The 11,415-nt window shown below is 42.3% G+C and overlaps 2 protein-coding genes across 2 annotated transcripts in view; one reads left to right on the forward strand and one right to left on the reverse strand.

Moving 5' to 3' along the window:
- The window catches only part of mfn1a (mitofusin 1a), a 10,731-nt gene extending 2,140 nt beyond the window's left edge, over positions 1-8,591 (forward strand). The window contains 15 exon segments of the mRNA XM_068726186.1: positions 708-870; positions 1,127-1,251; positions 1,921-2,029; positions 2,150-2,257; positions 3,057-3,210; positions 3,807-3,874; positions 3,960-4,081; positions 4,170-4,296; positions 5,517-5,621; positions 5,827-5,929; positions 6,371-6,660; positions 6,662-6,772; positions 7,067-7,263; positions 7,344-7,478; positions 7,905-8,591. Coding sequence (XP_068582287.1) covers positions 708-870; positions 1,127-1,251; positions 1,921-2,029; positions 2,150-2,257; positions 3,057-3,210; positions 3,807-3,874; positions 3,960-4,081; positions 4,170-4,296; positions 5,517-5,621; positions 5,827-5,929; positions 6,371-6,660; positions 6,662-6,772; positions 7,067-7,263; positions 7,344-7,478; positions 7,905-7,971 — 1,984 coding nt within the window. The 3' untranslated portion in view covers positions 7,972-8,591.
- si:ch1073-184j22.1 (erythroferrone) overlaps positions 1-11,415 on the reverse strand; it is a 43,375-nt gene that overhangs the window by 19,485 nt on the left and 12,475 nt on the right. The gene's annotated exons all lie outside the window — the stretch shown is intronic.

Here is an 11,415-nt window from a genome sequence, read left to right on the forward strand (position 1 = left end):
CAGTTATGATGATTCTGATCATAGATATTCTCTATCTTGTAATGTGTAATAAATGATATTTAAATATACATCTTGAAAACTGAAAACCTCTCTACGTCATGTTTTATGTTTGTTAAATTATCAGTAGTGATGACTAAATTATATGATTATTATACATATTACAAACAAAAACTAAAAATAATTTAAATTAATCATTTATTTATTTTGGTATTTTGGTCAGACACATATGCAACTCTGAGTACCGTGTACTATGTGTGGTATTTGTTATAAATGTAGTTAGTACATAAAGGGTGATAAGAAGCCGTACAAGGAGGGACTTAGGACCCAGGGGAATGTAGCTGTTAACACGTTAACTTGCCCAGCACTATTTTAAATACTTCTCCATAACTTTCGCTACAGGCTAGCGGCTAGCTGAGTGTCTTCTTCTGCTTATTGGAGCTTGTTAAACAACTGACTGGCGCATTACTGCCACCAAGTGGTGGGAAGCTATATTGTAACTGAGCGTCTCATGGATAACAGTAATATCTCTGGTGTCTTCAACTGATAACCTATGCGGTCCCACGGGTCAGTTTTGCGCCTGTGGCATCAAGAATCATCAGGGATCAAGAATCACTGATAATTCTTGATCAGTGATTCTTGGAATCAAGAATCACTGATGTAGATGATGTAATGATGATGACCATGATGAAGGTGTGTCTGTGCTTCAGGACCAGTAACGGTAAGAGTACGGTGATCAACGCCATGCTGAGGGAGCGCGTGTTGCCCAGTGGCATCGGTCACACCACCAACTGTTTCCTGAGGGTGGAGGGAACCGACGGAGACGAGGCGTACCTCACCACGGAGGCGTCCAATGACAGGAGGAGCGTCACCGTACGACCACCACTCCATAAAGGGACAGTAACATGTTTACGAACATGTTACTGTCCCTTTAACTGGCATCATTATTCTGTCAACCAATCACATGGCTCTGCGATAACTTGCTCCTTCTGCTCCTCTTACTGTTTCTCTTCCTGCTCCTCATTCTCCTACTGCTCTTCTACCTCTTACTGCTCCTCCTCCTGCTCCTCCTCTACCTCTTACTGCTCCTCCTCCTGTTCCTCCTCTACCTCCTACTGCTCCTCCTCAGACAGTGAACCAGCTGGCTCACGCCCTCCACATGGATCCCACTCTGGACTCTGGCAGTCTGGTGAAGGTGATGTGGCCTAAAAGCCGCTGTGCTCTGCTGAGAGACGACCTGGTGCTGATGGACAGGTAGAGGATCAGGTAGAGGTTCATGTAGAGAATCGGGTAGAGGATCAGGTAGAGGATCAGGTAGAGGTTCATGTAGAGGATCGGGTAGAGGATCAGGTAGAGGATCAGGTAGAGGTTCATGTAGAGGATCGGGTAGAGGATCAGGTAGAGGTTCAGGTAGAGGATCGGGTAGAGGATCAGGTAGAGGATCAGGTAGAGGATCAGGTAGAGGTTCAGGTAGAGGATCGGGTAGAGGATCAGGTAGAGGATCAGGTAGAGGTTCAGGTAGAGGATCGGGTAGAGGTTCATGTAGAGGATCGGGTAGAGGATCAGGTAGAGGATCAGGTAGAGGTTCATGTAGAGGATCGGGTAGAGGATCAGGTAGAGGTTCAGGTAGAGGATCGGGTAGAGGATCAGGTAGAGGATCAGGTAGAGGTTCAGGTAGAGGATCGGGTAGAGGATCAGGTAGAGGTTCATGGGTATTAAAGTGTCTTAAACATTGATTGTTTGCTCTGGTCTCAATCAGAGGACGCCTTCTATTTTATTGATCGATCAGAATTCATCCAGGAAAACATCCGTTGAGTGAAGAAGAACTTTCAGCTCTTTGTGCACAAAGAGAGGAAGACTGCAGCTGATAATACGAATAAAAACATTAATTAAATAATTACCATGTCTGACCTCTGACCTCAGCCCCGGCACCGATGTCACTCTGGAGTTAGACAGCTGGATCGATAAGTTCTGTCTGGACGCCGACGTCTTTGTTCTGGTGGGAAACGCTGAGTCAACGCTCATGAACACGGTGAGGGAACCACATGTTAATAATATATTTATATATATATATATATATATATATATAAAGTACAGTACTATATGTATATATATATAAATATATAAGTGTGTGTGTGTGTTCTGTCTGCAGGAGAAACTTTTCTTCCACAAAGTCAGCGAGAGAATCTCCAAACCGAATATCTTCATCCTCCACAACAGATGGGACGCTTCAGTGAGTGAACCAGAATACATCGAGGAGGTAAGGGAACTAGGATGTAAACAGTTAAAGGAACTAGGATGTACCCAGCTCAGGGAACTAGAATGTACCCAGCTAAGGGAACTAGGGTGTACCCATCTAAAGGAACTAGGGTGTACCCAGCTCAGGGAACTAGGATGTACCCAGCTAAGGGAACTAGGATGTACCCAGCTCAGGGAACTAGAATGTACCCAGGTAAGGGAACTAGGGTGTACCCAGCTCAGGGAACTAGGATGTACCCAGCTAAGGGAACTAGGGTGTACAGAGCTAAGGGAACTAGGATGTACCCAGCTAAGGGAACTAGGGTGTACAGAGCTAAGGGAACTAGGATGTACCCAGCTAAGGGAACTAGGGTGTACCCAGCTAAGGGAACTAGGATGTACCCAGCTCAGGGAACTAGGGTGTACCCAGCTAACGGAACTAGGGTGTACCCAGCTCAGGGAACTAGGGTGTACCCAGCTAAGGGAACTAGGATGTACCCAGCTCAGGGAACTAGGGTGGACCCAGCTAACGGAACTAGGGTGTACCCAGCTCAGGGAACTAGGGTGTACCCAGCTAACGGAACTAGGGTGTACCCAGCTCAGGGAACTAGGGTGTACCCAGCTCAGGGAACTAGGGTGTACCCAGCTAACGGAACTAGGGTGTACCCAGCTAAGGGAACTAGGATGTACCCAGCTAAGTAAACTAGGGTGTACCCAGCTAAGGGAACTAGGATTTACCCAGCTAAGGAGATAAGGGAACTAGGATTTACCCAGCTAAGGGAACTAGGAAGTACCCACTGTGTACTCTCCCTGCTGTCCAGGTGAGGAAGCAGCACCTGGACCGCTGTGTGAGTTTCCTGGCCGAGGAGCTGAAGGTGGTCGGCCTGGACGAGGCTCCGGGGAGGATCTTCTTCGTCTCGGCCAAAGAGGTCCTGAGCTCCAGGATGCAGCGAGCACAGGGCATGCCTGAGACAGGTGAGACAGGTGAGGGTCAGCAGGAGGACACAGCAGAGACAACTGATGTCTGTATCTGATACCTCAAAGTGTCCAGAGATGATTTTACACTGAATTATCCTCCTGGATATTGATTTAAAATGATTTTCTTTTTTGTACAGTATAATTATAGTTTTGTATTAGAAAAGAGACAATTCAAGTAACACAAAGTGTAAATAAAAATAATATCTAATGAGCGTGTAAAGGAAAGTGTGCAATATTTAAACATGACTAAATATGTAGAAGAGGAAAATGATAAGATTAAGATTTGATTTCCTAAAAATATTCACAATAAATCTCATAAATTATTGTTTTAAAGGACCAGTGTGCAGCATTTAGGGGGATTTATTAGCAGAAATGCAATATAATATACTTTGGACAAACTCAGATGGACAATTTTACTGTTTTCTGATGTTTTATTGACTAGCTGATTTATGGATTGTGGTGTTTTTTGCATTCGAGTTGACAGTTTTATATTTACAGTAACTAAAGCCAACTGAGGCAAATTTGTGATTTTGGACTATACAAAATAAATTAAATTGAATTGAATTAAATATCAGACCTGTGTCTTCCTGCAGGTGGCGCTCTGGCTGAAGGTTTCCATGAGAGACTGAGAGAGTTCCAGATGTTTGAGAGGACGTTTGAGGTACAAAGATCATTTTGAATCATATCCTAAAAGATAATTTAAGTGAACCAGAAAGTGTGACAGTAGATTACCTCTGACCTGGCAGGAGTTCATCTCTCAGTCTGCAGTGAAGACCAAGTTTGAGCAGCACACAGTGAGAGCGTGGCAGATCACTGAGGCCATCAAAGCTGTGATGGACGCCATCAACATCGCCTCCGCTGACAGGAAGTCAGTAAAACTCACTCAAAATGAGCCCATCCATTGACAAAAAGTATTTTTTCTAGTCTCTCCAACTTTCACCTTTAACCTCTGACAGGATATGTTGCCTGGAGGAGCGCGAGGATCAGAGGGACCGGCTTGATTTCGTCAGAGGACAGATTAACCATCTGACTGACAACGTCAAAGAGAGGATCAAGACTCTGACCGAAGATGTCTCTGCCAAGGTGAAGAAATGCTCCTGCTGGAGGTTGACACTCCTCAGCCGACAGACACTTTAATTAGTTTACTTAGAAAAAGCACTTACATGGTTTTTGGAGCATCTTTGTAACATTTATAGAGGATCAGTTTTTGTTACCCCTAACAGTGTGACTGTTGTTGTGTAGATGTACAGTAACAATGTGACTGTTGTGTCGATGGACAGTAACAATGTGACTGTTGTGTAGATGAACAGTAACAATGTGACTGTTGTGTAGATGTACAGTAACAATGTGACTGTTGTGTCGATGGACAGTAACAATGTGACTGTTGTGTCGATGGACAGTAACAATATGACTGTTGTGTCAATGGACAGTAACAATGTGACTGTTGTGTAGATGTACAGTAACAGTGTGACTGTTGTGTCAATGGACAGTAACAATGTGACTGTTGTGTAGATGGACAGTAACAATGTGACTGTTGTGTCAATGGACAGTAACAATGTGACTGTTGTGTAGATGTACAGTAACAGTGTGACTGTTGTGTCGATGGACAGTAACAATGTGACTGTTGTGTCAATGGACAGTAACAATGTGACTGTTGTGTCGATGGACAGTAACAATGTGACTGTTGTGTCAATGGACAGTAACAATGTGACTGTTGTGTAGATGTACAGTAACAGTGTGACTGTTGTGTAGATGAACAGTAACAATGTGACTGTTGTGTCGATGGACAGTAACAATGTGACTGTTGTGTAGATGTACAGTAACAGTGTGACTGTTGTTGTTGTGTAGATGGACAGTAACAATATGACTGTTGTGTCGATGGACAGTAACAATGTGACTGTTGTGTAGATGTACAGTAACAGTGTGACTGTTGTGTAGATGAACAGTAACAATGTGACTGTTGTGTAGATGTACAGTAACAGTGTGACTGTTGTGTAGATGAACAGTAACAATGTGACTGTTGTTTAGATGTTCAGTAACAATGTGACTGTTGTGTCGATGTACAGTAACAATGTGACTGTTGTGTCGATGTACAGTCACAATGTGACTGTTGTGTAGATGAACAGTAACAATGTGACTGTTGTGTCGATGGACAGTAACAATGTGACTGTTGTGTAGATGTACAGTAACAGTGTGACTGTTGCGTAGATGTACAGTAACAATGTGACTGTTGTTGTTTAGATGTACAGTAACAATGTGACTGTTGTGTCAATGGACAGTAACAGCAGGTTAATGTGTGTCAGGTTTCTACAGCGCTGTCGGATCAGATCCGCTCACTTCCTGTTCTGGTGGAGGAGTTCAGAGCCGATTTCAACCCCACACAAGAAACTCTGGAGCTCTACAAAACTGTGAGTCCTGCAGTACAACTACAAGTACTCAACCTCTGTACTAGTACAATGTTCACAGTCAAAACCACCACTATTAAAATAAGATGATAGAAATAGAGGTGATAGAAATAGAGATGATAGAAATAGAGGTGATAGAAATAGAGGTGATAGAGATGAAGACACTGATGTAAAGCAGTGAGTCCTTTTGGTTGTTCCTTGTCTTCAGAAGCTGCTGCAGCACGTGGAGGAGAGGCTGGTCGGCTGTTTGTCTCATCGCTGCTCCGTCGGTGTCCTCAGAGACATCAGAGAGGCTCAGAGACAGATGATCGGTACGACGTCTGTCTCTCTGGTCACATTGTCTTCTCTACGCTGTCCACAGACATGTGACTGTCTGTCCTTTGTCTTCTGTCCACAGACATGTGACTGTCTGTCCTCTGTCCTCAAACATGTGACTGTCTGTCTTCTGTCCACAGCCATGTGACTGTCTGTCCTCTGTCCTCAGACATGTGACTGTCTGTCCTCTGTCCTCTGCCCTCAGACATGTGACTGTATGTCCTCTGTTCACAGACATGTGACTGTATGTCCTCTGTTCACAGACATGTGACTGTATGTCCTCTGTTCGCAGACATGTGACTGTCTGTCCTCTGTCCACAGACATGTGACATGTGACTGTCTGTCCTCTGTCCACAGACATGTGACTGTCTGTCCTCTATCCACTGACATGTGACATGTGACAGTCTGTCCTCTGACATGTGTCTGTCTGTTCTTAGACAGCGTCCGTCCTCTGCTGTCCCCGTTCGTCCACGAGCAGCTCTCCGCTCCCTCGGCCTCCTTCGACCTGAGCTACGAGCTCGGCCTCGTGGCCCAGTGTGCAGACTTCCAGGAGAACATAGAGTTCCAGTTCTCTCTGGGCTGGACGGCGCTCGTCTCTCGCTTCATCGGAGCCTCCAACGCCAAGCGGGCGCTGAGCGGCCCCGACCCCCGACTGCAGGTGTGTCCATCACGTCCAGACGCTTTGTTTTATGATTTATTTGTATATTTCAGCTCATCTCCATCACTGCTCTCTGCAGGAGACCTCCACCTTCAAGGACCAGATGGTGGTTTACATAGCAACGGGTCTGGTGTCCATCACCTCCAGAGCGTCCATGACGGTGCTGGTGATCGGTGGAGTGGTACGTTGAGCATATATATATATATATATATATACGTATGTGTGTCTAGCTGGTTAAACCTGTAAACTGCTCCTTTAAAGCCTCAGGTATGTGTATATACAGTACATGTATATGTGTGTTACAGGTGTGTGTATATGTGTGTGTGTGTATATGTGTATATATGTGTATATATGTGTGTATACGTGTACACATGTATACAGTGTATACAGTATATGTATGTGTGTGTGTATATGTGTGTGTGTATATGTGTGTGTGTATACGTGTATATACAGTATATGTATTTGTGTGTTACAGGTGTGGCGTTCGGTGGGCTGGCGTCTCCTGTCTGTCTCTCTGTCTCTGTACGGTCTCCTCTACCTGTATGAGAGACTCACCTGGACCGACTCCAGCAGAGAGCGAGCTCTGAAGCATCAGTTTGTGGATCACGTCGCTCGTCGTCTGAGGGCCGTCGTCCACGTCGCCGGCTCTGCCTGCAGCCAGCAGGTGCACAAGTAAGCCCCGCCCCCTCCACACACAGAGTGACACCCGAGTGGTCACCTGACTCTAACTCACCTCTGTGTTCCTGTTTGAGGGAGCTGTCGTCCACCTTCGGCCGTCTGACCCAGAGAGTGGACCTGAGCGAGGCGGAGCTGGAGGGAAACATCCGGCAGCTGAGCTTCAGGATCCAGAGACTGGAGAACATCCAGAGGAGGTCCAAGGCCTTCAGGTCAGAGGACACACACAGACAAACATTATAGTGATGTATAATATGATATAATATGATGTAATATAATATAATATGATATATTAACGTGAAAACATCTCCTTCAAACTACTGGATTCATTCAAGTTCATCACCAGAACTACATTTTACAGATTACATGTGAACACATCACGATAACGTTATAATGTACCTTCACCAGTCCTCATGTTCACTGAGCAGAGCCTGAAGGCATCATAGTGTAACTGAAGTGAACCTCCGTTGGTTAGCCGTTAGCGGTGCTGCTAACGTTACTAGCTCTCCTCTTGATTAGTTGTTTACAATGAAACATGATCAGAGATCAGAGACTAGAAACACATGTTCTACTGAGTACTGGAGGAGAACCATGGTATCCTGACTACTTCCTGTTCTTCTTCTTCTACTTGTCTTCAGGAACAGAGCCACGGAGCTGGAGACCCAGCTGGAGGTCTTCTCTGTTCAGTACCTGCAGGGACTCTGACGGACTTCATTGATCCCTCAGCTGTAGTTAGTACTGCCTGGACTCACATCCCCAGAGACAACAATCAATCCTTTAGGAGATGGATTATAAGATCGTTGTGTGTTCTTCAGCGTAGAACGAGTCCTTCATATCTCCAGTAGGGAGCAGATCCTCTTCACTGAGTGTTTCTACAGCAGCCCAGAAGGGACAAACTGACCTCTGGAGAGACTTTGGTGAAGAAGAAGAAGAAGAAGAAGAAGAAGAAGAAGAAGAAGAAGAAGAAGAAGAAGAAGAGGAAGAAGGAGAAGGAGAAGATGTTGCTGCTGCTGACTCACTCTTTTGTCTTGTGAGAAGTTTGAGAACCCACATTTTGACAAATGGAGGATCAAATCCTTGTTTCCAGATGTTTCCAGATGTTTCTGTGTTTTCTGCTGGTTTTTCTCTGATCAATCCTGCTGGATCAACATCAACAGACGTGATTGTTTCTGTGAATATTGTGTTCAAAACACATCAAAGTGTGACTAGATGTTACCTGAGCTACCTGAGCTAGCTGAGCTAGCAATGAATCAATACACGTGATCATCGATCCTGTCTGAATGTGTTCGTGATGAGAAGATAAAGAAGATAAACCATGACTCTAATGAGGTTGTTGTCATTAAACTCTCGTCTGACTAACAGGATGTAGACTCCTCATGTGTGTTACTGTTCAACAACAACAACAACAACAACAACAACAACAACAACCTCTGAGCTGAGACTGGAGCATTTTGATTGGCCTGCTTGTTCCTCAGTGAAAGGACGACTGTGATTGGTTTAAATAATAATAATAATAATAATAATAATAATAACTTTATTTATATTGAAAACAGCTTTAAAAACAGAGTTTAAAGACAATAATAACAGAAAGCACGACAAGGTAAGAGTTAAACCCAAATAAAACAGATGAAACGGGGAAAAAAAACAACAACAATAGATACGATAAAAATAAACTAAGAAATAAATTAAATTAAATTGTTTAGTAAAATCAACAAATAAAAAAGAAACACAAACAAACCACTTTTTCCCTCTCACTATTATTCTGAATATTATCATTATTACTATTATTACTATTATTCTGAATAATAGTAATAACTTGTAATTAATAATTCAGAATAATCAATTACTATATACAATATATATTTATATATATATACAGTATAATATATATACAGTATATATACAGTATATATATACTGTATATATACTGTATATATCTATATAAGAATGTATATATTGAGCCTCTTATTACAGGATTGATAAGGTGGATATTGTTTGTATATATGTATATTATATATATATATATATATATATATATATATATATTAATAAGGTGGATATTGTTTGTATATATATATACTGTATATATATTTGGCCTCTTATTACAGAATTGATAAGGTGGATATTGTTTGTATATATATATTTATTAAGGTGGATATTGTTTGTATATATATATTTATTAAGGTGGATATTGTTTGCATATATATCTATATATATTAATAAGGTGGATATTGTTTCATATGAACTTCAACACAAAACAACATGACAAACTGTTTACGGGGCCTGTTGTTCGAAAGTAGAATAAAGACATCCAGGATAAGTGGGAAAGCCAGGTCGGACAAAGTCTCATAAGTTCATCCTGGCTTAATTGGTTGTTCGAACGCCGAGCCAGGCTGAGGAGGGGCGGCTTTGTCAAGCCAGGTCTAACTAATTTGAGTAAGTGCGCGTCCACGGCTTCCTTCAGTAGACCACAGAGATGGATCACAGATTCACTGATGAGACGACAGGTGTGGACACTTTCCTCCAATGAACAGCGGATCTGAATGCTGACGTAAGGTGACACGCCTCTCATAAAATGAAGCACCGCTGCCGTCTGGAAGTCTGGAGACGGACTGATTAAATGAGTCGTGTAATTAATTGCAAGCACCTTTGCAAGTGCAGCCATTTCTAATGACTGTAATGACTGCAATAACATCAGATTTGAGCTGGCAAACAATATGAAGGGTGTTTATTTACAATGACGAACACACGAATAGGCCCCAATTATGAAAAAGAACTATCGTAATAGGCTAACTTTATTTATTTTTTATTTGATCATGTTTTGTTTTATTTCTTTTTTTAAATAATAATTTAGCCTACGTGTTTGTTTAAAAACGAGGCCAATGCGTAGCCTTCATCAGAACATGGACCGACTGTATAAAACACATTCATTTCTGACTCCAAAGATAAGACAACAGAATCAACTAAGCTTGGCATTTAGCCTGGTCTGGAGCAGGCTAGCTGCAGAGAATAAATCACCATGGTAACTTGACCAGGATAAAGTTATCCAGCTTTCGAACAACCGACTGCTAAAGGCTAAATTCAGCCGGGATGACCAACATATCCCGGCTTAATCCCTTATTTAGGTTTCGAACAACAGGCACCCGGTGTCCTCGTGACGGTGTTACGGTTTAACTAGGGACCCTGTTAACTGGCGACCTTCAGCCGAATGCGTCTGTTGTTGTCATAGTTACGGCAGCTGTTGTAAATAGTCAGAGAACACGTAGCTGTCCTCGTGAATGCCGCATTGATTAGTTTTGCATTACGGTGTCAAACCTTCTCATTTACAGTCTTTGGTCAAAACAGACCGGATTCCACGTTGGAGAGTCTTTTGAGAAAACGAGTCCACTCGAGTTTGAAACGTCGCGTGTTGTTTGTGTTGAAACAGGAAGAGAGCGCGTTGCTCTTCCTTTGAAATAATAAAGTTGGTAAAAAACCACATAAACGTCTTTGGAGCCTGTTTTGTTCAAACATGTGTCACGTAGAAGAACTATGTAGCACAGTTAAAATAAGACATATATATATATATATATATATATATATATATATATATATAAATATATATATATATATATATATATATATATATATATATAAATAAATCATATTTACGGGATTCAAACTCATATTGTGTGAGGGGAAAAAAGTCGGTAGTCAGAGGCACAACCACTAGACCACCATCAATATAATGTGTCATCTTGGAGACTAAAGTTAAAGAACGTAGAACACAGTCAGCGTCGCTCTTCAGACCAGAGGACACCAGATCAACTTGTGTCCACACTGCGTGTTCACCGTGGAGCACTCTGTCCTGTACTTCAGAGGCATGTTAAGGATATAGCTGGTTTCAGAAACAAATGGGCGCCTTATTAAAATCAGACAATTCAAAACGTCTTTGTGTCGCTGTAAATTAATGAGACAAATGTTTGTGATGTTGTCATGAGGTGAAACTACACAATGTGGACATAACGCATCAGAGCAAACAAGAAAAGTCACAAAATGAAGAATTTAACCAGCCAAGAACACAGATGTGAAACAGTTGAGTTCATTTGAATTTAATAAGTAAAATCACATTTAATTTGACTCACATAGCATCACACTATGTAATACATG

The sequence above is a fragment of the Cebidichthys violaceus genome, unplaced genomic scaffold, assembly GCF_023349555.1.
Source record: "Cebidichthys violaceus isolate CVI_PGR_0920_01 unplaced genomic scaffold, fCebVio1.0.p SCAF_38, whole genome shotgun sequence".
Classification (NCBI taxonomy): Eukaryota; Metazoa; Chordata; class Actinopteri; order Perciformes; family Stichaeidae; genus Cebidichthys; species Cebidichthys violaceus.